This window comes from Anomalospiza imberbis, chromosome 29 (genome assembly GCF_031753505.1).
Source record: "Anomalospiza imberbis isolate Cuckoo-Finch-1a 21T00152 chromosome 29, ASM3175350v1, whole genome shotgun sequence".
NCBI classification, from domain to species: domain Eukaryota; kingdom Metazoa; phylum Chordata; class Aves; order Passeriformes; family Viduidae; genus Anomalospiza; species Anomalospiza imberbis.
The window spans coordinates 1,740,819-1,763,320 of record NC_089709.1 but is presented as its reverse complement, the minus strand read 5'-3'; the positions used below and the strand labels follow the sequence as shown (position 1 = coordinate 1,763,320).

Here is a 22,502-nt window from a genome sequence, read left to right as displayed (position 1 = left end):
TCTTTATTAGTGTTGATTGCAGCTGTGGCTCGGGCAGGGATGTGACAGGGATAAAGGGGGTTCCTGGCTATGAAATACCTGTGCCTGCTCACCTGAGTGAGGTCCTGGCTGCCCAGAGCCACTTGGGGATCAGGGTGTTCCTACCCGGCCTTGCCCTTCTGGGGTGCAGCACTGTCACAAGGTGTCCCCGGCCACACACAGGACTCTGGTCCCTGCCAGGCGTCTCCCGTGGTGCAGCCATGATTGGTTTAAAGTCTGCACATAATCACCCACCTGGCTGTGGGGCTCATAAAACCTGCTGCGAATGAGACACCTACACCACTCTCAGCGCTGCCACCGCTGCCGCTGCTGCCCCTGCCCGCTCGGTACGATGGGCACCACTTCTTTCTTGACAAGGGCCCAGGGTCTGCTCCGCATCCGGAATCAGCTGGTGCGGGAGTGCCTGGCTGAGGTGCTGGCCACCTTCGTGATGATGGTAAGCAGGGCACGCAGGTGGGTTGGGGGGTGTCATGTGGGTGGGACAGGGCTGTTGGTGTCGTGGTGGCAGGTGCCAGGGGTCCCGGGGCTCTGCTGCTTGCCCCTTGCGGTTGGAAGGGTTTGGGGCTGTGCCACACTCAAAGGTGCAACTCGGCACTGCCTGTCCTCCCGTTTGGACCCTGTTCCCACAGCATGGTCCACCCTGTGCCATGGCTCTGGTGCAATTAGGGTGTGGTGCTGGGCAGTGTGTGTGCCTCCATACCTCCTGCCTCAGAACAGGTAAAGGTTGGGGCTCTGGTGCTGTTCTTAGCATTTGGGCTACATCCCACAATGGCAAATGGTGTCCCTGGGGCTCTGTTGTGGCACCTTTTCCCCAACTCCTCCCTACAGAAAGCAGTTTCTTTAATTGCTTATAATTTGGTTACTTTGCCATCAAAACCACAAGTGAGGGCAGTAACCGCCTTCCTGCCAGTCCCTGTCTGGTGTCCAAGTATTGGGGAGCAAAACCAGCGGGGCGGCAGCAGCTTAGCCTTTGCCTTGCTGCCCTGCAGTATCTGTGGTGGGAGAGTCAGCACGAGGTCTGAGGTGGGGCTCCATCCCTCTTCTCCAGACAATCACCCTGAGCAGTGCTGCACAGAAGATTGCCTTCTTTGAGACGAAGGGGAACCTCATCACCAGCTACCTGGGAGGCGCCCTGGGTGTCATGGCAGGCATCTACACGGCAGGGGGAATCTCTGGTGAGACAGAGGAAAGGGTCTCAGCTCTTGCTATCCCCTGGCTCTGAGTCTCCCAGGACCCTCCACTCCCAGCCCTTCTCCTTACTCCATTGCAGGGGCCCACATGAACCCGGCGTTCTCCTTAGCCATGTGCCTGATAGAGCAGTTTCCCTGGTGGAAGTTTCCCATCTTTGTGGTTGTGCAGATCTTGGGATCTTTCATATCTGCTGGAGCTGTTTACATCCTCTACTATGGTATGGGGGAGCAGCATCGGACAAGGGAACCCCACGGTGATGCTGGGGTGGCCAGGCTTATGTACATGCTCTGCCTCTGTCCCCAGATGCCATCTGGCACCATAGCAATGGGACCCTTACTGTCTCTGGCCCCCAAGAAACTGCCTCCATCTTCGCCACTTACCCAGCTGACTTTGTGTCCGTTGCCAATGGCTTCTTGGACCAGGTGGGTGCCACTGTCAGCTCCCCCAGCCCCCTCAGTCCCCATGGTGTTGAGCTGCTATGTTGTCCTCGCAGGTGATCGGCACAGGGGTGCTGATAATTGTTGTCATGGGCATCATGGACAATCGCAACAAGCCTGTCCCCAAGGGCCTGGAACCAGTGGTTGTGGCTCTCTTGGTGCTCTCCATTGAGTGCTCCATGGGGGCCAACTGCGGCTGCCCCCTGAACCCTGCGCGGGACATCGGGCCCCGGCTCTTCACCTACCTGGCAGGTTGGGGCCCAGAGGTCTTCAGGTGAGCAGAGGGAAAGGGGGCGAGGTGGGGATGGCAGGGACGATCCCCAGCCTACCCTGTCCCATCCTCCCATCCTCAGCAGGGGCAATGGGTGGTGGTGGGTGCCACTGGTAGCACCGCTGCTGGGGGCCGCCGTGGGCACGTACCTGTACCAGCTCTTCGTGGCTTTCCACTACCCGGAGGAGGACAGCGAAGTCGAGGCAGAGCAGGGCTCCATCGTTCTAGTCAACACCGCCATCGACACAGACATTGGGATGTCGCCCAAGGAAAAGGACACTGGGGAGACAGTGCCTGCCGGCTGCCCCCCAACACCATGCGCCAGCAGCACAGTCTCCCCCACAGTCGCTGTCACACCATTAAAAGAGTCCTGAGAGCACGGGGTGTCTTGTCTATGGACACGGGGGTGCAGGGACCTGGTGGAAGGCCAGCCGGGCCTGGCTGCAGGGGGACCCCAGGGGCTAGTGTGGGGGTTCCCCCACTGGGATCTGCCGACGTCCCCGGGACCCCCGGCACTGCCCCCACCACGGCAACCCGTGGGGCTGTCTGTGGCGCCCCAGGACTCCCACGGCTGCCCTGGAGCCGCCCCGCTGGCCAGGACGCCGGCGGGGCTGCAGCCTCGGCCGCGCTCCGCCGCTTCCCCGCGCCCCCCACCTCACTTCCGCCGCCGACCGGCGCCGCCGCGGCCATGGGGAGCTGAGGCGGCGGCAGAGGCAGCGGCCCCGGCCCGGCCCGGCCGCCCGCCCGCTCCCCATGGGCTGCGGGGCCGCGGGACATGGAGCGGTGCGCGGCCCGCCGAGCCCCGGGTAAGCGGGGCCGCGGTAGGCCCGGGTGAAGCGCGGCGGGGTCCCGGTCGGGCCCCGGTGCGGCCGTTGCCCCAGTAACGCGGTGGGGCGGGAGGGCCGGGCCGGGCCGGCGGCTCGGGCCGGGGCCGTGCCCCGGGAGATGTCCGAGAGGTGGCAGCCGGTCCGCGACCCCGGCGGGGCGGGTGGGTGCGGCGGAGGAGCAGGAACGGGGGCCGGGGGCGCAGGGATGGGGGTGCAGGGCTGCAGTGGAGCGCGGCTGGGAGGGCGGACCGGAGAGGGTTGGGGGTGCTGGGCTGGGGATCCAGGAATGCAGCGAAGCAGGGCTGAGGGAGCAGAGGCGTCCCCTGAGGGTGCAGTATCTGGGCGTGCAGGGCTGGAAGGGGCTGGTGACCTCGGGATGCCGAGCTGGGGGAGCAGGGAGATGCAGAATCTGGGGCCCTGGGAGTGTGGGTAAGTAGAGCTGGGGGTCTCGCAATGCAGGCTTGGGAGAATCTGGGGATGCAGAATTTGGGAGTGGAGATACACTTAAGCAAAGCTGGGGTTCAGGGTGTGCAAGGGTACGGGTCCTGGCATGGGGGAGCACAGGACCACACGGCCCAGCTGGGGAGGCTCGTTGTTCCCTGCCTTCTGGGATTCTGGGCCTAGCTTGGCTCTCAGGACGGAGAGGAGATTGGGGTGGCAGGGCTCAGGCTCTTGGGGCTGTCTGGCTGCAGCTGCAGGGGTGTCGGGGCGCATGGGGGTGACAGGGCTTTGTGTTGTAGAGGAAGAGCGTCGAGTGCGAGCCAACGCGCGGGAGTACAACGAGAAGTTCCAGTACGCAGTGAGTGAGGGGGGGCTGAACCCCTTCCCGGGGCTCCTCGGGCAGGTCTGTGGGGCTGGGGTCTGAGCCACCCACACCCCACACCCACACCTCGGTGGGGGGATGGTGGGGGAGGCGTTGTGACTACAAAACAGATGTTTGTCCCTGAAAAAAATGGTGCTGATGATATTGATGCCACTATAGCTGTGGGGCCGGCCGGGCACAGTGCGCTCCGTGTGGAGGATTCAGCCCGCCCATCCTTGGCCGAGGCCCAGAACCCTCCTGCTCTGCCCAGATCCCAGCCTGGTCCCACATCCCAGTGTGGATCACAGGGCAGCTTCTGAAGGTGCCAAGAGAGGGCACTGCTCACCTTGACGTCCCCGACATTGGAGGTTTTCCTTGGCTGCTCCAGAGCTGGCTGCAGAGAGGGGAGAAGGGGGTCTGGGCTGGGGTCAACCTTGTGGGGACCAGCTGGAGGAGGCTGGTCCCAGGGTACCAGCTGGTGACTGAGCCTGAGGAATTGGCTTCCCAAGGAAGCTGCCAGAGGTAGCGCAGGAGCAGGAGCCTGACCCCCCCCAAAAGAACATGCTGAGCCACAGCCCCTGCCCTCCAGAGTGATCTCATTTTGGGGGGTTATGGGGCCTCGGCAGCCTGTAAGCCCCCTTCTTGCCCCATCTGTCCCTAGAGCAACTGCATCAAGACCTCCAAGTACAACATTGTCACCTTCCTGCCTGTCAACCTCTTCGAGCAGTTCCAGGAAGTGGCCAACACATATTTCCTCTTCCTCCTCATCCTGCAGGTGAGCGCAGTCCTCCCCTGTCTGGACATACAGGAGGGCTCCGAGTAGTGCCATATTTTGGAAGTGGGGAGATTTGGCACCCTTAAGCAGGGGCAGCATCTGCCTGGGGCTGGCTGGTTCCTGTGTAATTTCCCGTTCCCTGTCCCCAGCTGATTCCTCAGATCTCTTCGCTCTCCTGGTTTACCACCATCGTGCCTTTGGTTCTTGTCTTGACCATCACAGCTGTCAAAGATGCCACCGATGACTATGTGAGTGGTTCCCCCTGTGCCCCTCTGCCCACTGAGCAGGGGGTTGGGATGCTGTGCAGGGGTGCAGTGTCCGGGGCCATGGCATTTGAGATGGTGGGGGAGCGCTGGACCCCATCCCCAGAAGGCTGACACTGCTGTCTCTTCCCCCTGCTCCCAGTTCCGCCATAAAAGCGACAACCAGGTGAACAACCGGCAGTCTCAGGTCCTGATCGGTGGAGTGTGAGTGTCATGGGCACAGAGCAGTGGAGAGGGAGCCAGGGACCCTGCGGGATGTGGCAGTGGGCAGGGCAGGGCTCCTGCCTGACTACAGTTTGCTGTCCCCTCTACAGCCTTCGGCAGGAGCAGTGGATGAATGTCCGTGTTGGAGACATCATCAAGTTGGAGAACAACCAGTTTGTGGCGGTGAGTGCAGCCCTGAGACAAGTATGGTTCCAGCAGGGTGGTTGGCACACAGGCACCATGGAAGGGTGTGGTGCCACTTTGCTTTTGTGCTCTTCCGTCACTGCCCAGGGTGGGGACACTGGGGACTTCCAACCTGGAAGTTGCGTTTAGGTTGGAGAGTTGGGGCCATAGTGGAGCCATGTTTTGAGCTCTGAGGATCTGGGCACTTGGAGTGATGGTGACTAGGCTCGGGTGCAAAGGACACAGTGGGGTTAGGGACAGCCTTTGCAGATGCTCCAGGGAGTTCCAAGGACATCTAAGGGCCGGGAGCTTCCCCGGGGAAGGCACGGGGGAGCCCCAGTGTTGGCACAACTCTTCACAAGTCTCTCCCAGCAGGCTGACCTCCTCCTCCTCTCCAGCAGTGAACCCCATGGGTTATGCTACATAGAGACTGCAGAGCTGGATGGGTAAGTGTCCCTGCTCGCCTTGGGGGGCCATGGAAGGCAAGAGGTGGGAGTGAGAGTGGGCTGCAAGCAGGGCAGGAGCTGCTGGGCAGCACCTGCAAAGGCTCTCCCTGCCAGGCTGTCTCTTAGCCACACGTGGTGCCTTCCTGCCTGCAGAGAGACCAACATGAAGGTGCGTCAGGCCATCCCCGTCACCGCGGAGCTGGGGGACACCAGCCAGCTGGCTCGCTTTGACGGTGAGTGCCTGTGACCAGCCCTCTGCCACGGGGCAGCCCCCCACGTTCCTTCCTCTGTCACCCTTGGTAGACAAGGACCGGCCACGTGGCATTGTCATTCTGCGGCTCGAAGCGGATCTCTGGGGAGCCAGGGATGGTGCTGGGAGCACTGGGATGGAGCTGGCCCTATGGAGAAGGCAAGTCCCAGCTGAGCCATACTGTGCACCCAGGTGAGGTGATCTGCGAACCCCCCAACAACAAGCTGGACAAGTTTGGTGGGACACTGTACTGGAAGGAGAGCAAGTACCCCCTGAGCAACCAGAACATGCTGCTGCGGGGCTGCGTCCTGCGCAACACTGAGTGGTGCTTTGGCCTCGTCATCTTTGCAGGTGGGCTGAGGCAGCAGCTGCTACTGCGCTGCACAGAGGGGAGGGAAAGACACCCCTGATGCCTTCCTGCTCCCCAGGACCTGACACAAAACTGATGCAGAACAGCGGCCGGACCAAATTTAAGCGGACAAGCATCGACCGCCTGATGAACACGCTGGTGCTCTGGGTATGCAGAAGGGAGATGCTGGGAGCCCTGGCTCTGACGCAGTCAGGGCTCTGATGTACTGTCCTGTCCCCAGATCTTTGGGTTCCTGGTGTGCATGGGAGTGATCCTGGCCATTGGCAATGCCATCTGGGAGCACGAGGTGGGCGTCTGCTTCCAGATCTACTTGCCCTGGGACGAGGGGGTGCACAGTGCCTTCTTCTCTGGCTTCCTCTCCTTCTGGTCCTACATCATCATCCTCAACACTGTGGTGCCCATCTCGCTCTATGTGAGGTAGGGCAGGGGGCAGAGGGGCTGGGCAGGGGGGTGTATGAGAAATTAGGGGTGCCCTCTGGGGAGGGGAGACAGGGATGGAGATCCACAGGCAGAACGGTGTGTTCTGTGGGTGGGTGTGGGCTACTCTCTTGGTGACAGGCCATGTCTGCCTTCAGGGACACCCCAAGACCTGAGGACCCCACAGGTCCCTCAGGGCCCCCCTGGCTGTGTCTGTCTGGCTGCTGTCTCTCCCTGCCCTGGCTGCACGCTGGCTATTTTGCTCTGCCCCCCTGCAGCTCCCAGGCTCCTGCACTGTCCCTTTCTCTCTCTCTTTTAATTTCTCTCTCTTTTCGTTCCCCAGCATGGGTTCTGTCACCCTTAGCCCCGAGGTAAGAATGTGTCACCTCCACCCCTCCCACTCATTGCTGTCTGCCCTGTGGGCTTGGGAGGGGTTCAGGGTTCGTAGGTGTGTGAGCTGCCTGGGGAGCATGGGGCTGCCCCCTGGGTGCCTTGCCTCAGTCCCCAGCCCTGGCTTAGCGGTGGCTGTCAGCAGGAATGGGTTGCAGGCCAGCCCCCGGGAAGGGTGTGGGAGCTAGCAAGCCATGGGGGGCACCCGGGGTGCTGGAGTGCCCAGGGCACTGAGGGTCTGGGGTGGGCACGTGTATGCCTGTCGCTGGCTCAGCAGAGTGTGCTGCCCTGCCCCAGTGACACCCAGCCATCCTCCCTGCAGCGTTGAGGTGATCCGGCTTGGGCACAGCTACTTCATCAACTGGGACAAGAAGATGTACTGTGCCAAGCGCCGGACGCCAGCTGAAGCCTGCACCACCACCCTCAACGAGGAGCTGGGGCAGGTGGAGTACATCTTCTCTGACAAGACTGGCACCCTTACCCAGAATATCATGGTCTTCAGCAAGTGCTCTGTGAACGGGCACAGCTATGGTGAGTGCCAGATGCCAGAGCCAGGCTAGGGCTCCCCGCCTCTGTTTGGGGCAGTCAGGGGACAAGGAGGCTTAGTGAGAGCGTTGTGCAGCTGCAGCAGCTGCCACGGTGTTGGGTCTCTGTCGTAGTTGACTCCATACCCTGTTTTGCAGGTGATGTGCAGGACATGCTAGGTCACAAGGCAGAGCTGGGAGAGGTAAGGGTGCTGTCAGTTCAGTGCCTGTCCACACCAAGTGCCACAGGGGGGTAACCCCAACTTTGCCCCTCCAGAGGCCAGAGCCAGTAGACTTCTCCTTCAACCCGCTGGCGGACCCACGGTTCCAGTTCTGGGACCCCAGCCTACTGGAAGCCGTCAAGCTGGGAGACCTCCACGTGCACGAGTTCTTCCGCCTGCTTTCGCTGTGTCACACCGTCATGTCCGAGGAGAAGAGTGAAGGTGGGCGTGGGGCAGGATCTATCCCTGTGGGTCACAAGACACTGTCACTGACCCCCATGCTGTCTGCAGGGGAGCTGTTGTACAAAGCACAGTCCCCAGATGAGGGAGCGCTGGTCACAGCTGCCAGAAACTTCGGCTTTGTGTTCCGGTCCCGCACGCCCAAGACCATCACAGTGCATGAGCTGGGTCAAGCCATCACCTACCAGCTGCTGGCCATCCTGGACTTCAACAACATCCGCAAGCGCATGTCCGTCATCGGTGAGGTCCTGGGCACGGCACGGGGGCTGGGAAGGCCACGTGGGGCTGCAGCGTGGGGCTCACTGTGGTGTGGTGGGGGACCAGTCCAGCGCTGATGGGGATGTGACTGCGGAGGCATCAGCAGGTTGATGGCTGGGGGTCAGAGCGGGACCTGCTCCTGCACCCCTGAGCCAGACATCTCGTCCCCTCCTCCCTGCAGTCCGCAGCCCTGAGGGCAAGATCCGGCTGTACTGCAAAGGTGCTGACACCATCCTGCTGGAGCGGCTGCACCCCGTCAACCAGGACCTGAGCAGCATCACCACCGACCACCTCAATGTGCGTAGGACAGGGTCCTGCAGGCGGGGTGGGGAGGAAAGAAGGGCTGCCCAGGAGCCTGAGCTGGGCTTGTGCCCTGTCCTAGGAACACCACTGGGGTCTGGGGACACCATCGGGGTCTGCCAGCACACCAGCTCTGACCGCTTGCAGGAGTACGCTGGTGAGGGGCTGCGGACACTGGTGCTGGCTTACAAGGACCTGGAGGAGAGCTACTACAAGGACTGGTCCGAGCGGCTGCATCGAGCTGGCAGTGCCCCTGAGGCCCGTGAGGATCACCTGGCTAGGCTCTACGATGAGGTGGAGCACGATATGATGGTAGGTGGGCTGGAGGCTGAGGCTGGTGGTGGCTGGGGGTGGCCCCTGCTGATCTCCCGCCTGTTTGGGTCCCCAAGCTGCTTGGAGCCACAGCCATCGAGGACAAACTGCAGCAGGGGGTCCCCGAAACCATTGCCATCCTGACGCTGGCCAACATCAAGATCTGGGTGCTGACAGGGGACAAGCAGGGTGAGGCGTGGCTGAGGTGCTGGCTGGAGATGAGGATGTTTGTGGGCTGGATTCCACCTGCCTGGGATCCCTGCTGCTCTCTCCTGAATGGACTCTGGCTCAGCCCCTGGTTTCCTGTCCTCAGAAACAGCTGTGAACATCGGCTACTCCTGCAAGATGCTGACAGATGACATGACAGAGGTGTTTGTGGTCACAGGCCACACTGTGCTGGAGGTGCGAGAGGAGCTAAGGTGAGGGTTGGAGGGCAGAGGACACAGAACAGTTGCCAGTGTGGGGTACAGCTGCAGCTGGGGGAGCTAGAGCTATGGAAGGGCCCCTGAGATGGAACCCTGTGCCCCCTCTCTCCTCAGGAAAGCCCGGGAGAAGATGATGGATGCGTCGCGTTCTGTGTGCAATGGCTTCTCCTACCAGGAGAAACTCTCCTCCAAGCTTACCTCTGTGCTGGAAGCCATTGCGGGCGAATACGCCCTGGTCATCAATGGGCACAGCCTGGTAGGACCCTGGGAGTGCCAGGCAGGACATGGCCCCGTGCCCGGCTGTGTACCGTGATCCCAGCTGTCCCTTGCTCTCCTTGCAGGCCCATGCACTGGAGGCAGACATGGAGGCGGAATTCCTGGAGACAGCGTGTGCCTGCAAGGCCGTTATCTGCTGCCGTGTCACACCCCTGCAGAAAGCCCAGGTGGTGGAGCTGGTGAAGAAGTACAAGAAAGCCGTCACTTTGGCCATTGGGGATGGGGCCAACGATGTCAGCATGATCAAGAGTAAGGCCTGGGATCTGGGGGACCACAGGAGAAGACAGGCCACCCCCCTGCACCATCCTGGGGCCCGTGGGAGCTTCTGTGCTCACCTCTCTGTGCCCCACAAGAGCAAAGCGCCTGTGCTGGGGGTGCAGCTCTTGTCCCCTGTGCTCCTGGCAGCCCTCTCTTTACCTATCTCTCCTTCCCTCCACAGCTGCCCACATTGGGGTGGGCATCAGTGGGCAGGAAGGCATCCAGGCCGTGCTGGCCTCCGACTACTCCTTCTCCCAGTTCAAGTTCCTACAGCGTCTGCTCCTGGTGCACGGGCGCTGGTCCTACCTGCGCATGTGCAAGTTTCTTTGCTACTTCTTCTATAAGAACTTCGCCTTCACCATGGTCCACTTCTGGTTTGGCTTCTTCTGCGGCTTCTCAGCACAGGTGGGTTGGTGGCTTCTCTCACCAAGAGCTGGGGAGGGTTTTCCTGCAGGGCTCCTCGCCTCTGAAGCGTGTTCAGGTCCATGGACTCCCTGTGGGGACTCATCCTGAGCCAGGAGGCGCAGCCTGGCATCCAGCATGCAGTGTGTGAGGAGCCTCTCTGGTCAGGGTGGGCAGTCCTGGGGGGCTGGAGACAGCTCTCCTGTCCCTGCAGCTGTGGGCACAGGGACTTGGGGGCTGGCTGGGTCACAGGGTGGACAAGTCTTGTGCCTTGCTGAGTGCTTTATTCCATACAGACAGTGTATGACCAGTACTTCATCACACTGTACAACATCGTCTACACGTCGCTGCCTGTGCTCGCTATGGGTGTCTTTGACCAGGTATGGCGGGGGTTAGTGAGAGGTCCCTGGGTGTGTGAGGAGTCTGTACCCAGCCTGTGGGAAGAAGGGCTGCCTGGGTGCCCGAGTCGGGCTGTCCTTCTCATTCCATGGGCTGTGGTGGAGGCTGCTCCCGCTCAGGGCTAAAGGGAGATGCCCATGCCCCCAGGATGTGCCAGAGCAGCGGAGCATGGAGTACCCTAAACTCTACGAGCCTGGGCAGCTGAACCTGCTCTTCAACAAGCGGGAGTTCTTCATCTGCATTGCCCAGGGCATCTACACCTCCATCCTCATGTTCTTCATCCCGTACGGTGTCTTCGCTGATGCCACTCGTGATGACGGTGCCCAGCTGGCCGACTACCAGTCCTTCGCCGTCACTGTCGCCACCTCCCTCGTGATTGTCGTCAGTGTGCAGGTGGGGTTGTGGCTACTCGGCCCCAGACCCTCGGGGCACCTCAGGCATCCCCTGAGCCCTGTCTCTTCCTGCATCCCCCCCACTAGATCGGGTTAGACACAGGATTCTGGACAGCCATCAACCACTTCTTCATCTGGGGCAGCCTGGCCGCCTACTTTGCCATCCTCTTCACCATGCACAGCGACGGCCTCTTCCGGATGTTCCCCAACCAGTTCCGCTTTGTGGGTGAGTCCCTGTGTGCCCCATGCTCCCCACCCCAGCAGGGTGCTGCCTTGGCCTAGCCCTCGCTGGATTCATTCTTTTCCCCCTCCAGGTAACGCGCAGAACACGCTGGCCCAGCCCACGGTCTGGCTGACCATTGCCCTCACCGCCGTAGTCTGTATCGTGCCCGTTGTGGCCTTTCGCTTCCTTAAGCTGGACCTGAAACCAGAGCTCTCGGATACGGTGAGAGTGCGTGGCTGTGGGAGCAGCCCTGAGGAGAGGTGGTTCCCCAGGGCCCTGACCCTGGCCCTGTGTCCCCAGGTGCGCTACACTCAGCTGGTACGGAAGAAGCAGAAGACGCAGCACCGGTGCATGCGGCACGCAGGGCGTGTGGGCTCACGCCGCTCTGGCTATGCCTTCTCCCATCAGGAGGGTTTCGGGGAGCTCATCATGTCTGGCAAAAACATGCGGCTTAGCTCCTTGGCACTCTCCAGCTTTGCCCCCCGCCCCAGCACCAGCTGGATTGACACCCTGCGGAAGAAGAAGGGCTGCGAGGGCAGCAGTGCCAGCAGCCCCAGTGGTGCGGCCGACAAGACTCTCAGGGTGTGAGGATGGAAGGAGTCACATCTCCTCCAGTGCAGCTGGGGGCTCCCCTCCTCTGCCCCTGGCCCTGGGGAGGGCAAAGCCCTTTGTCAGCAGGGTCCCATGGTCGGAGCAGAGGTGATGTGGGGGCCAGTGCTGAGGTTTGGAGGAGTCTGGACTGTTGCCTTCTAGCCAAAAAATACAGTCTTTCCCTCCCCGGGGAGGGTGGATGGATGGATGAGGGATGGATGGATGGATGGATGGATGGATGGATGGATGGATGGATGTCATCACCATCAGCCCCCGCCACCCCCCTTTCACTCCTCTATCAGTATTCAATTCCACTGAGTGCAAATGCCCCATCACACATGAATGTATCGTACCAGAGGTGCAGGGCTCTGGGAGGACTCTGTGGACTGTGGCCTCTCTGTGCCCTTCACCCACGTGTCTTTTTTTTATATAAACAAAAAAAAAAGAAAAAAAGAAAAAAGAAAAAAAAATACTTCCCCCCCCCCCAAAAAAAAAATAGTAACCAAAACAAAAAGGTAAGGAAAAACCCTCTGAGTTTACAGAGCGACTCATTTCTTGGCTGGGTACAGGGAGAAGGGGGGAGGAAGGTCACCCTCCTTGTCCCCCTGCCTCAGGGTTCACCGGGACGGTGGGTGCTGGGTCGGAAAGGGGAAGTGTTCTGTGCCACGGGGAGGCTGGGTTTTGGCGGCTGCCGTGATTTCACTCCCACGCGTAGTCTTGCGCAACCCTCAGCCTCTGCTTCCTCCCTGATCCTCCTCCTCTCCAGCTCCTGCGGGACTGAGCACTGCTGGAGTGTGGGTGGGCACTGGGGGACCCCCGGGGCCTCTCTGGGGCTGTTGGGGTCCCAGGGATGCGATACCAAAGAGGAGTTTGTTAAGACGGGTGTTGGCGACGGCCGGAGGGGATTTGGGGGGGTTTTGGGGTTGCTTCGGTGGAAGGGCCGCGGATCGAGGTGGATAATTTATGGCACGTTTCTGTCTGGTGGACTGGTATCATTTTATGGTTCTTGAGAGGGGAAAAAAAAAAAAAACCAAACAAACCAACAACCCAAACCAGTTTGTTGGTATTTTTTTCTAATTTAAAAAAAGAAAATACTGTTCTGAGCAGATCCTGCTGTGTCCTGTCTCGGACGGGGGTGGGGGGAAGGGTACGAAAGAGGTCCCGGGGAGCAGGGGGCTGGGAGGGGGCGGTGTTGGCTCGCCCGGCCCCGGGCGCACGTGCCGCCCCGCCTCTCGCCCGGTTTCACAACCGCGGCCGCCGCCGATGTTTTCCTCCCCGGGACTGGGCGCATGGCGCGGCCGCCGGGGCCGCTTCTCCTCCTCCTCCACCTCCTCCTCCTCCCTCTCCGCTTCCTCCTCGCCGCCGCCGGGCGGCCCTGCGGCCCCGCCGGTGAGTGCGGCCGGCACCGGGCAGGGCGGGAGAGGGGGGGTTAGCCCTGAGCCTCTGCCGGTGCCTGGGCCTCGTGGGTCCGGGCACGGCGAGGGGACACATGCGGTTCCCTGCCCGCCCCAGAGAAGCTCAGCCGGGCCCGGGGAGGCGGGCGGGTGGTGGTACGGGGCACCCCTGGGGGGTGGGTGCCGAGTCCCGGGTGCCGAGTCCCGGGTGCCGTGTCCCGGGTGCCGAGTCCTGGGTGCTGAGCCCCGGGTGCCGAGCCCCGGGTGCCGAGTCCCGGGTGCCGAGTCCCGGGTGCCGAGCCCCGGGTGTTGAGTCCCGGGTGTTGAGTCCTGGGTGTTGAGTCCCGGGTGCCGAGTCCCGGGTGCCGAGCCCCGGGTGCCGAGCCCCGGGTGCCTTGCCCGGGGTGCTGAGTCCCGGGTGCTGAGTCCCGGGTGCCGAGCCCCGGGTGTTGAGTCCCGGGTGTTGAGTCCCGGGTGTTGAGTCCCGGGTGTTGAGTCCTGGGTGTTGAGTCCCGGGTGCCTTGCCCCGGGTGCCTTGCCCGGGGTGCCGAGTCCCGGGTGTTGAGTCCCGGGTGCCGAGTCCCGGGTGCTGAGCCCCGGGTGCCTTGCCCGGGGTGCCTTGCCCGGGGTGCTGAGTCCCGGGTGCTGAGCCCCGGGTGCTGAGCCCCGGGTGCCGAGTCCCGGGTGCTGAGCCCCGGGTGCCGTGTCCCGGGTGCCGAGTCCCGGGTGCCGAGTCCCGGGTGCCGAGTCCCGGGTGCCGTGTCCCGGGTGCTGAGTCCTGGGTGCCGAGCCCCGGGTGCCGTGTCCCGGGTGCTGGCTGCCTGCTGGGTGCGTTCCCAGCAGCCGGAGCCGAAGGGAACAGCAGGTTCACGCCGCTGACCTTTGGAGGGAGCTGGGAGCGCTGCCCAGGCCTAACCCGGGCTGCCAGCCAGCGCAGTCGCTTAAACCCTCTGGCACTGGACCCCCACCCAGGGACTCCCGGGACCGCCAGTCCCGGTCTGCCGCCTTCCCTGGGCTGTGCTCCCCGCCACCAGAGCCCTCATACCCCACAGTGTGATGGCCACTGCCACTCTGCAGCTCGGTGCCCTGGCCCCCAGCAGTCACTGGACATGGGGAGCAGATAATTGGGTGCCTTCCATCTCCAGGGACACCCACTGGGCCTGGGGTCTCATCTTCATCACCTGGTCCCCTCTTGTTCCTCCAGGACTGTCGCGGGACACGGTGTTGGGCCACCTGGGAGCCAACATGACGTTGACCTGCCAGGACGAGGAGCCTGCAAATGCCACGGTGTTGTGGCAGGTGCAGGAGCAGGGGGCAGCCGGGGGCTGGGGACGACAGCTGGCGGAGGGTAACACGCTGCTCCTGCGGCGGCTGCGCTACGAGGACTCTGGGCACTACAGCTGCTCTGTGGGGAGCCACCTGCTGCGCTCCCTGCGGCTGCTGGTGGCAGGTGGGTCCACGCTGGGGCGGGAATGTCCCTCGCAGCATTGCCTGTCATGGCCCCTGTCCCCCAGCACCTCCCTGCCTTGCAGAGCCCCCTGAAACTCCCCAGGTCTCCTGCTACCGGCGGAGCCACGACAAGGACGTCCTGTGTGAGTGGCCACAGCAGAAGAAGCCGTCCCCAGGGACACGGGCGATGCTCTGGGTGAAGCGGAGGTGAGCGCTGTCACTGCATCCACCATGGGCTGGGACCCCAGGAGGACAGAACACGTCCCTCTCCATGGACCTGGTGCCATCTGGGACCCCATGGCTCAGGCTGCTTGCCTCCCTGCAGACCCTTTCCCTAGCGGTGACTGGTAGCTGCGAGCCCACGGCACGGGATGTGTTCCTTCCCCATGGCCCCATGGCCCCATGGCCCAGTGCTGCCTGGGACCCCATGGCACAGAATGTATCCCTCCCCACAGACCCTTTTTCTGACACTGCTGGGGACCCCACAGCATAGGACATGTCCCCCACAGCTGCCCTGTGCCTAGAGCATGCTGCAGCCCCCCTGAGCTGTGACCTCACAGGTTTGTGGCTGAGAATGCCACAGAGCAGCGGTGCCGCTACTTCTCCAAGGCACGGAAGTTCGTTTGCCGGGTGAAGGTGCCACCTGGCACCGATGATACCAAACACCTCGTGGTGTCCACCTGTGTCAGCAACAGTGCCGGTGGCTCGGCTGGCAAAGACAGGATCATCACTCTCAGCGGTGTCCGTGAGTGCCGCCCCTCTTGCTGGGAGCTGGGGTGGCCGAGGGTGCAGTGCGAGGCCCTGAGCCCCCCCGCCTCCCCAGCAGTGAAGCCAGACCCCCCGGTCAATGTGACGGTGGAGGCTCTGGAGAAGGCGCCGCAGCGGCTGCAGGTGAACTGGTCCTACCCCCCATCCTGGGACCCCCGTTTCTACTGGCTCCGCTTCCAGGTCCGCTACCGCCCCGAGCCTGCCCCGACCTTCGTGGAGGTGAGTCCCCGCTCGCTGGCATGCTGCTTGTCCCTGGCCAGACTGTCCCCAGCCCTGTGTCCCCTCCAGGTGGATCAGGTGATGACAACTTGGCTCGACATCCGTGACGCGTGGCGCGGGACGAGGCACGTGGTGCAGGTGAGGGCGAAGGATGAGTTCGGCCATGGCACGTGGAGCGAGTGGAGCCAGGAGGCCGTGGGTACCCCCTGGACAGGTAGGAGGGAAACATGGGGCCCTGAGACTTGGGGGCTCAGCATGGGCTCTCCCAGTCTCATACTCCCCCCTCACTGTGCAGACCCTTGGGACCTCGCCTCTGAAATGGAGCCTTTCAGCTCACAGGTAACAGTGGTCTCGGCCCTGGGAAGCATCACACGCTCCTGAAGGGGTCTCCTGTCCCCATGTGGGACACGGGGACACCAGGGCACGAGGGCTGACCTGTCCCATTGTGCCCCCTCACCTTTTGCAGGTCCCCGTGGAAGATGGCACCTATGGGGTGACACTGCCCCCCGAGCTCTTCGGGGAGGATGATACTAATGGTGCTGGTGGTGAGGAAGGGTTCCAGGACTGGGGCTGGGGGGCAGCGACACCCAGGTGCCTTCTCCTCACAATGAGCCCCCCCCCCTTCTCTCCGTGTCAGGGTCTGTCATGGAATCCAGCACCCATCCTGTGACATCCCCCTATGCCTTCCTGGTCACCGGCGGGAGTCTGCTCCTTGGCATTGCCCTGTTTGTTGGCATTGTGGTGAGGTGAGTGCCGGGGGGCTGCTCCAGGGGGCTGTGTCTGCCCCCTCGCTGACCTGGAGCCACTCTTCTCCCCTGCAGGTACAGGCAGATGTGGTGGACAAATGGGCAGGAGACGACCAAGCCAGAAGGCGAGGGGCAGCACATGCTGGTCCCTCTGGGCTTACCCCCACCCACACTTAGTGATACCCCTCTGCTCTCACACCCTGTCCCCTCAGCCCCGGGAGTGCTCCACATAACTCACGCAGATTATTCCTCCTCAGGGCAGTAGCCAGGGGCTGAATATGCTGGTAGGTGCTTGAGGGTTGGATGGGGGGGTCCCAGGGCTTCGATGTGGCTCTGGGAGCAGTTCCCCCCCCCCCATTATCTGGTGGCTCTGTGGTTGGGACAAGCCTCTGAGGAGGAGAATCAGTGCCATCCCCCATGGAGGAGCAGCTGGGAAAAAACAAACTGGGTCCTGGGGGGCACCTTCAGCACCATGGCCAAGCTGGGATGGCCAGGAGTGACAAGCACTGGAAGCATGGCTGTGCCAGAGCATGGGAGCTGGCCCAGGACTGGGTTTGGGGGTCCCGCAGGGAAGGACCTGGTCCCTACAGTGCCACGGGGGTCGGGGAGGGAGGGCCTGGCTGGATCAGCCCCATACCTCTGCTCCAGCCCCCTCGGGGCTCCTTTTTAAAGCATATGTTGGGGAAACAGGACAATGTGTCTCAAATAAATGCTTTGGATTTATACTGGAATGGCTGCTGGGAGCGGGGTAACAGAGGGGTCGCTGCAGCCCCCCCATTGCCTGGGAGTGGCTCCAGTGGGGTTGCACCCCCACTTCATTCACCCCCTCCCTTGCTGTACTCTATGTCCCCCCACCATGTGCCCCAGGCTGTGCTCCGTGGTTCACTGGTGCCTCCCAGGCTGATCCCCCCCCGTGCTGTGCATGCCTTCATGCCACAAACCCCCTGCCCTGCAGCCCCAGCCATGCCTCCTCTGTCATGCACTGCTCACCCCGTGCTGGGTTGTGCAACACCCTGGGGAGCTGCAGCTGCACCCGGGCAGGAAACCACAGGCTGAGGGGAGAGGGTGCTCAGGCACCCTGGGGACAGTGTTCCTCTTCCCTTCTGCTATAAAAAGCCTGGCAGGATGCAGATGTGCTCTTGAGAGAGCCCCAGTACCCCTGGCCCCCAAAACTGTGTTGACTCCTGCCAGCACAAGGCCCATCCCAGGTCCCCAGGACCACTGCTCCCTCTTGGCCAACAAGTTTATTTTACTAGATCATTACACGTCCCACTCTCACTGCATGCCCCCAGCTCGGGCAGGTGGGCAGCCCCATGACAAGTCGGTTCTGGCACAGGGTGGTCAGGACTTGTCCCAGCAAAAGGGGGACAGCCCTGCTGGAGTCCAGGAGTGGGGTCCCTTCAGGACTGGAGGCAGGACGGGGGGTTCTCTCCCTGGACCCTTCCCGTGGCACATGCCCATCGCTGTCTCACGCCACGGGCTGGGGGTCGCAGACCGCTCGGGGGCGGCACCAGCCGATGCTAATGCAGCTTGCAGTGGACGGGGTGCAGCAGGGCCATGTGCTCAGCCCCTTTGAAGGGCAGCTTCTCAGTGGAGTAGTAGTGCACAACTTCAGGGATGCTGGCGAAGACGCCGCTGGCCTGGCTCAGCGTGTACTTGTTGTCCTTGGTCTGGGCCACGATGATGTGGACGCAGCCCTGGCTGGTCCTGGGCGGCCAGCAGGCATCAGTGCTGCCGCCAGCCCCCCGGCGCCCGCCTGCCCCGCGGCCGTATCCACCCCTGTTTGTTCCCGTCCCGCTCTGATTGTTTCGGCTCCAGGGGCTGCGCTTCCTCAGGAAGGAAACGCCGCTGGCGCTCCCGACAATGTGCCGGGGAGGGGGACACGCCGTAACCCCCCCCTCCGCCCCAGCTTCACACCACGATGCCTGGATCCCCCCGTGGATCGGGGGGTGCCATCCCTCGGGATCTGGGTGCTTCCTCCCCATCAGGGCTTTTGGTGTGAGCAACCCACGGGGAGCTCCTGCCGAAGCACCGCCCCAGGGTGGGAACCCCCGGGACCCCCACCTCACCCCCCCCCCCCAGTTCTGTGGCCACCCCGACACTCACTTGAGCGCGATGGAGTACTTGCCGCTGCCGGTCTCGCTGGTGCGCACCAGGTAGCCGGCCTCCCGGCACGGCTGCAGCCGGCTCTCCGCCTCAGCCCGAGTGATAGCCCCGTGGTACCAGCTGGGGGACACGGCGAGGGGACGCTAAGCCGTGGCAAAACATCGGGCACTCCATCCCTCCTCGCCCCGTTCCCCACGCGCGGATCGGCCTCGCAACTCACGGCTGTTTCTCCAGTGCCAGGGCGGGGTCCACCCGCTCCCCCTCGCTGTGCTCGGTGCCCGCCGGCTTCAGCATCTTGGGGGTCCAGCTCTTCTGGCGTAGATGCTGCCGCTGTGTCTCCTCCTTAGGACGCTCCGAGCCCTCAAACTGGACTGGGAGGGACGAGATGTGAGCCCCCAGAGCCCCACCTCCACTTTCAACCCCCATCCCTAGCTCGATCCCTGTCCCCAGCCCCAGCACCTCCCCCACTGCCAGTCCTAAACCCTTCTCCAACCCGTGTGCCTGTCCCCATCTGGTCCAACACCCCACCATGAAAAGGGACATCTTCAGTCACATCAGGTTGTTCAGAGTCCCATCCAACCTGACCTGGCAGGCATCATCTCTCTGGGCAACCCGTGCCAGTGCCTTGCCGCCCTCAGCCCAAGAAAATTCTTGTATCTGAAATGCCCCTTAGAGTTAAAAACCATTGCGCCTCGTCCAGCCCTGCCATAAAGTCTGTCCCCGTCCCTGCTGCCATCCCCATTCCCACCCCATGCCCGTCCCTTCCTCCCCTCCTCATTCCCATCCTGTGCCTGTCCCCTACCTGACAGTGCTTTGACAATCTGCTCCTTCTTCCACTCCCAGGGCTGCTCGTACTCCCCCGCCGGGCGCTCGTCATTCTCGGGCAGGCGCCCATCACCAGCCCTCACCCTGCGCTCTGGGGTCCCCCCGGCCACCCCCTCCCCAGGCTCATAAGGGGTGTCGTAGAGCTGTGGCCCCTTCCCTGCCACCTCCTTGCCCCCCAGCCGCTTGGCAAGATCCAGCTTGGCACCCCCCTCCCCAGGCTCTCCAGGACTGTCCAGCAGCAGGATGGCTTTGACCAGGGGATCCTTGGAGCCACGACGACGGATTTCTGTGGGGAACAGGGATGATGGGTCAGGCATGTGTCCCCCCCTCCCAGTCCCACTACCAGCCCCATGGTAGTGGGGACTCCATGCTGGCAACGCCCCACTGGGAGCCAGCTCGGGAAGAGCTGGAGCAGGAAGGGGCCCATCCTCATGGCGCCTGGTCTGCTGTCCAGCCCCGAGGCTGCTGGCGCCACAGGCACGGACCCACGCCACTGGGGCCAGCTGGGCTCCGTGGCAGCAGGATGCTACACCCCGAGCTGCAGCTCAGCTGTGCGGGAAGCCGCCCCAGGGGCTCGCCCCTCCCAGCCCCCTGCTTCTCCCCACGGCGCCAGTCCTCGCCTAACAGCCTGGGCTGCCCCGCACGGAAAAAAAAAAAAAAAAATCAGCAGCAAATCTTTTATTTCCAGCTTCCGGCCCAGTCAGTTCCTGTTGTTGTGGCCAGCTGGACGGTCGCCACGCCAGCCGGGGTGTCGCCGGCTGGGGGGCACGTCCACTGGGAACTCTTGGGGGGTGGTACCCTGGGGCGACTGGGGGGCATTGAGGGCTTTGCAGTGGCCACATGTGCCCGTTGGGTGATGGCAGCGGGTCATGGCAACGGTTGAGGGGCCGGCCAGCACGGGTCAGTGTCCGGCCTTGCTCCCACTCCTTATCTGGCCCTGCGCAGCCGCAGGAAGCGGCAAGCGGCTTTCCTGTTCCCGGAGCCTCCTGCACCGGGTGGCTCCGAGGGCAGCCACAGACTCCTGGCTGGGGAGTGGTGCCAGCTGTGCCGCTGTGGTGGCATGGCACATACCTGTGATCATCTGCTGGGCATCATAGGGCTCCATGTACCCATCGTTCTCCCCCAGGCGCTCAGCATCCCGCTGCCCCTTGGTCCGTTTGGCATCGTAAGGGTCTGCGTAATCCTCCAGGATGATAACCTGAGCAGAGAACAGGCATTTCTGGCTTCAGGGGGCTGTGGGGGTCTCAGCAGGGGTGGCAGAGATGCCACCAGCACAGAGCCAGGCAGGGCACAGGCACACTGGGGGTCCCCAGGGAAGGATGGCAGCTTATCTGGGGTAAATGGAGCCGTGCCACAACCCCAGAGGATGCACCCAGTGGCACCTTTGGGTGGGGGCAGTCCAGACCATTCCTATGCCTCTCAGTGATGGTGAGGAGCCTGGGGGGAGCTCTGGGACCCTTCTGGGTGACAGCAGCCCTGCCGACTGGCTCCCAGTCCTCCCAGGGCTGTGCAGGGGTGAAAGACCAGCTTCCCAGAAAAGCTTTACATCAGCCTTTGTTTAACCAGCAGATGAGCTCTGGGGTCAGGCTGGCATGGGACACGCGGGCTCTGATGAGGATGCCCGACGACCCCCCCACCCCCGAATGGGTGATGAAGGGCAGCTGAGATGAAGGCAGCTTTGAAGGAATTTAAAGTCAGTGGAGCCGGGCAGGATAAAAGGATGAAGTCAGCCAGGCTAATGAGTCGGAGACCAAAGCAGTTAAAGCTGCCAGTGCTTCGCGCTCCCCACATCTCCCCCTCCGCCCCCGGCTCCCAGTCCCTGCCTTACCGTCTCTGTCTTGGGGGGCTTCCCCTTGTCCTGCTCGGGGGCAGGCAGGCCGGCAGGCAGGGCTCCAGGGTGCCCCTTCCCGTTCTTCTCGGAAGCCTCCACCTTGATGAGGCGGTTGATGTAGGTTTTGGAGGGTCCCTCCGGTGTGCCTCCCTCCACTCGGGAATTCTTCCGCATCTTCCCGGTAGCAGCCTGGAGTAGACCCTGCAGGTTGTCCCGTGACAGCCGGCTGCCCCCTTCCTTGCCACCCCCAGCCGCCCGGTAGCCCCCCAGCTCAGCAGTTGAATTCTTGCGGCTCTTCCCGAGGCTCCCGCTTCCCGGCCGAGCCCTCTCTGAAACCGTCTTCAGGTTGGATGGGAACTCCTTGAACCACTTGGCCGCCATGGAGCTGGGGAGATGCAGGGTGTCGCAGCCCCCCCGGGGCTCCGCGACACCCCACGGCTGCCCCGCCGGCTCGGAGTCGACTCAGCCGGGGGGCGCTGGGCAGCCCGGCTGCCCCCAGCCCTGGAAACGGGATCCTCTGCGGACTGGGGCCAGCCCGGGAGCGGGGATGCGGGCCGGGGGACCGGGGCCTTCGTGGGGGGCTCCAGGCGTCCTCGGCCCCGGCGGGGACAGCTGGTGGGTCCCCAGGGGTGCCGGCTCCTGCGGCCCGGGGAGGGAACCGCGCGCCCTGGGAGGTGCCTGGCCCCGGGGAAGGGTCTCGGAGGGAGCCGGCGTATCTGCTCCAGCAATGCGTTGGGTCGGGAGGGCTCGCCGGGTGTCGGAGGAGTCCGGCCGGGGCAGTCCCGGGGAGGTTCCAGGGGTCCGCCGCCCCTGGGGACGGGGCCCGGGGGGGTCTCTCCGAGCTCCGGAGGGCCCGGCCGGGAACGGGCAGCCGGGGGGTCCCGTCGCGGCTCCTCGGCAGGACCCGTCTCCGGCGGCAGAGGGGCTTCGGAGAGGGGTCAGGCCGGCCCGGGGGGCCCCATGCGGCTGCGACGGGATGGGCCGGGGCCGGGCCGGGGCCGGAGGGGCCGGAGGGGGCGGCAGGGCCGGCGCTCCCCGCCCAGATCCGGAGGGGGCGGCCCCGGGGAACGGCGCGGCACCAGCGGGCAGACGGCCGCGGCCCCGGGGAGCCGTGGGAAGACGTGGAAGCTTCGGTGGGGGTCCCGTCCCGGTGGGGCTGACAGACCCCGTGAGGCTGCCTGGCTGATGGGACGACCCTCCACATGGATCCCCCGGACGGACCGTACGAGCGGAGCCCGCGCGGAGACTCCAAGGACAGCGCAGACCCGCGTGGGTGGGCCCCCTCCACGGAGCCTGGGCACGGACCCCGAGGATTGAGCCTGGCCATGGGCTCTGCTCGCTCTGGATGGAGACTCTGCACAGCCCCGCTAGCCCCCTGTGCGCAGCCACCTTTACAGGGACCTCGGGCACAGCACGCCGTGCACAGCCCGACAGGGCACAAGCGCTGGGTGCAGCCAGGGCACTCTCTGTGGTTCACA

General features: G+C 63.4%; 4 protein-coding genes and 1 long non-coding RNA gene across 9 annotated transcripts; 3 read left to right on the top strand and 2 right to left on the bottom strand.

Moving 5' to 3' along the window:
• Positions 1-304: 304 nt before the first annotated feature.
• Positions 305-2,317, top strand: AQP10 (aquaporin 10). The gene is made up of 6 exons (XM_068175126.1): positions 305-475; positions 1,088-1,214; positions 1,310-1,447; positions 1,534-1,652; positions 1,724-1,941; positions 2,021-2,317. The coding sequence occupies exons 1-6, from the start codon at positions 305-307 to the stop codon at positions 2,310-2,312; spliced, it is 1,065 nt and encodes a 354-aa protein (XP_068031227.1). The 3' UTR covers positions 2,313-2,317.
• On the bottom strand, positions 475-2,220 carry LOC137463763 (uncharacterized). Its single transcript, XR_010993971.1, has 3 exons — positions 2,088-2,220; positions 1,611-1,877; positions 475-1,191 (listed from the first exon to the last, which is right to left on the bottom strand). It is a non-coding gene; the product is annotated as an uncharacterized lncRNA (long non-coding RNA).
• A 263-nt stretch (positions 2,318-2,580) lies between the features above and the next one.
• On the top strand, positions 2,581-12,140 carry ATP8B2 (ATPase phospholipid transporting 8B2). Of its 5 annotated transcripts, none has more exons than XM_068175110.1 (27): positions 2,581-2,744; positions 3,506-3,557; positions 4,229-4,342; positions 4,492-4,590; positions 4,748-4,809; positions 4,920-4,992; positions 5,368-5,438; positions 5,592-5,671; positions 5,881-6,039; positions 6,117-6,205; positions 6,279-6,475; positions 7,188-7,396; positions 7,549-7,592; positions 7,667-7,832; positions 7,902-8,090; positions 8,290-8,405; positions 8,556-8,720; positions 8,798-8,909; positions 9,034-9,139; positions 9,260-9,401; positions 9,487-9,670; positions 9,861-10,084; positions 10,378-10,461; positions 10,628-10,873; positions 10,960-11,098; positions 11,187-11,317; positions 11,396-12,140. In XM_068175110.1, the coding sequence occupies exons 1-27, from the start codon at positions 2,692-2,694 to the stop codon at positions 11,681-11,683; spliced, it is 3,594 nt and encodes a 1,197-aa protein (XP_068031211.1). In that variant the 5' UTR covers positions 2,581-2,691; the 3' UTR covers positions 11,684-12,140. The 5 variants fall into 5 exon arrangements, with proteins under 5 accessions (XP_068031211.1, XP_068031212.1, XP_068031214.1 ...); XM_068175111.1 differs by having other exon boundaries at positions 2,591-2,744; positions 3,506-3,564; XM_068175113.1 differs by having other exon boundaries at positions 2,643-2,744; positions 5,365-5,438.
• Positions 12,141-12,908: 768 nt separating this feature from the next.
• Positions 12,909-16,987, top strand: IL6R (interleukin 6 receptor). Its single transcript, XM_068175185.1, has 10 exons — positions 12,909-13,075; positions 14,285-14,530; positions 14,613-14,736; positions 15,090-15,274; positions 15,356-15,516; positions 15,586-15,730; positions 15,812-15,855; positions 15,983-16,061; positions 16,154-16,262; positions 16,338-16,987. Exons 1-10 carry the CDS (start codon positions 12,976-12,978, stop codon positions 16,525-16,527), a joined length of 1,383 nt encoding a protein of 460 aa, XP_068031286.1. The 5' UTR covers positions 12,909-12,975; the 3' UTR covers positions 16,528-16,987.
• Positions 16,988-17,487: 500 nt separating this feature from the next.
• SHE (Src homology 2 domain containing E) lies at positions 17,488-22,041 on the bottom strand. The gene is made up of 6 exons (XM_068175186.1): positions 21,022-22,041; positions 20,265-20,391; positions 19,171-19,479; positions 18,589-18,739; positions 18,369-18,488; positions 17,488-17,969 (listed from the first exon to the last, which is right to left on the bottom strand). Exons 1-6 carry the CDS (start codon positions 21,403-21,405, stop codon positions 17,783-17,785), a joined length of 1,278 nt encoding a protein of 425 aa, XP_068031287.1. The 5' UTR covers positions 21,406-22,041; the 3' UTR covers positions 17,488-17,782.
• Positions 22,042-22,502: the final 461 nt, after the last annotated feature.

Excerpts from the sequence above, each read along its gene's own strand:
- AQP10 (XM_068175126.1), top strand. The coding sequence starts at position 305 with ATGAGACACCTACACCACTCTCAGCGCTGCCACCGCTGCCGCTGCTGC. Across the intron at positions 1,448-1,533 it reads TGTTTACATCCTCTACTATG|ATGCCATCTGGCACCATAGC; the intron begins GTATGGGGGAGC and ends CTCTGTCCCCAG. Across the intron at positions 1,942-2,020 it reads TGGGGCCCAGAGGTCTTCAG|CAGGGGCAATGGGTGGTGGT; the intron begins GTGAGCAGAGGG and ends TCCCATCCTCAG.
- ATP8B2 (XM_068175113.1), top strand. The coding sequence starts at position 2,692 with ATGGGCTGCGGGGCCGCGGGACATGGAGCGGTGCGCGGCCCGCCGAGC. Across the intron at positions 4,591-4,747 it reads AAGATGCCACCGATGACTAT|TTCCGCCATAAAAGCGACAA; the intron begins GTGAGTGGTTCC and ends CCCTGCTCCCAG. Across the intron at positions 6,040-6,116 it reads TGGCCTCGTCATCTTTGCAG|GACCTGACACAAAACTGATG; the intron begins GTGGGCTGAGGC and ends CCTGCTCCCCAG.
- IL6R (XM_068175185.1), top strand. The coding sequence starts at position 12,976 with ATGGCGCGGCCGCCGGGGCCGCTTCTCCTCCTCCTCCACCTCCTCCTC. Across the intron at positions 15,517-15,585 it reads CTGCCCCGACCTTCGTGGAG|GTGGATCAGGTGATGACAAC; the intron begins GTGAGTCCCCGC and ends TGTCCCCTCCAG. Across the intron at positions 16,062-16,153 it reads TGATACTAATGGTGCTGGTG|GGTCTGTCATGGAATCCAGC; the intron begins GTGAGGAAGGGT and ends TCTCCGTGTCAG.
- SHE (XM_068175186.1), bottom strand. The coding sequence starts at position 21,405 with ATGGCGGCCAAGTGGTTCAAGGAGTTCCCATCCAACCTGAAGACGGTT. Across the intron at positions 18,740-19,170 it reads GATTGTCAAAGCACTGTCAG|TCCAGTTTGAGGGCTCGGAG; the intron begins GTAGGGGACAGG and ends CGTCCCTCCCAG. Across the intron at positions 17,970-18,368 it reads AAGTACTCCATCGCGCTCAA|GACCAGCCAGGGCTGCGTCC; the intron begins GTGAGTGTCGGG and ends CTGGCCGCCCAG.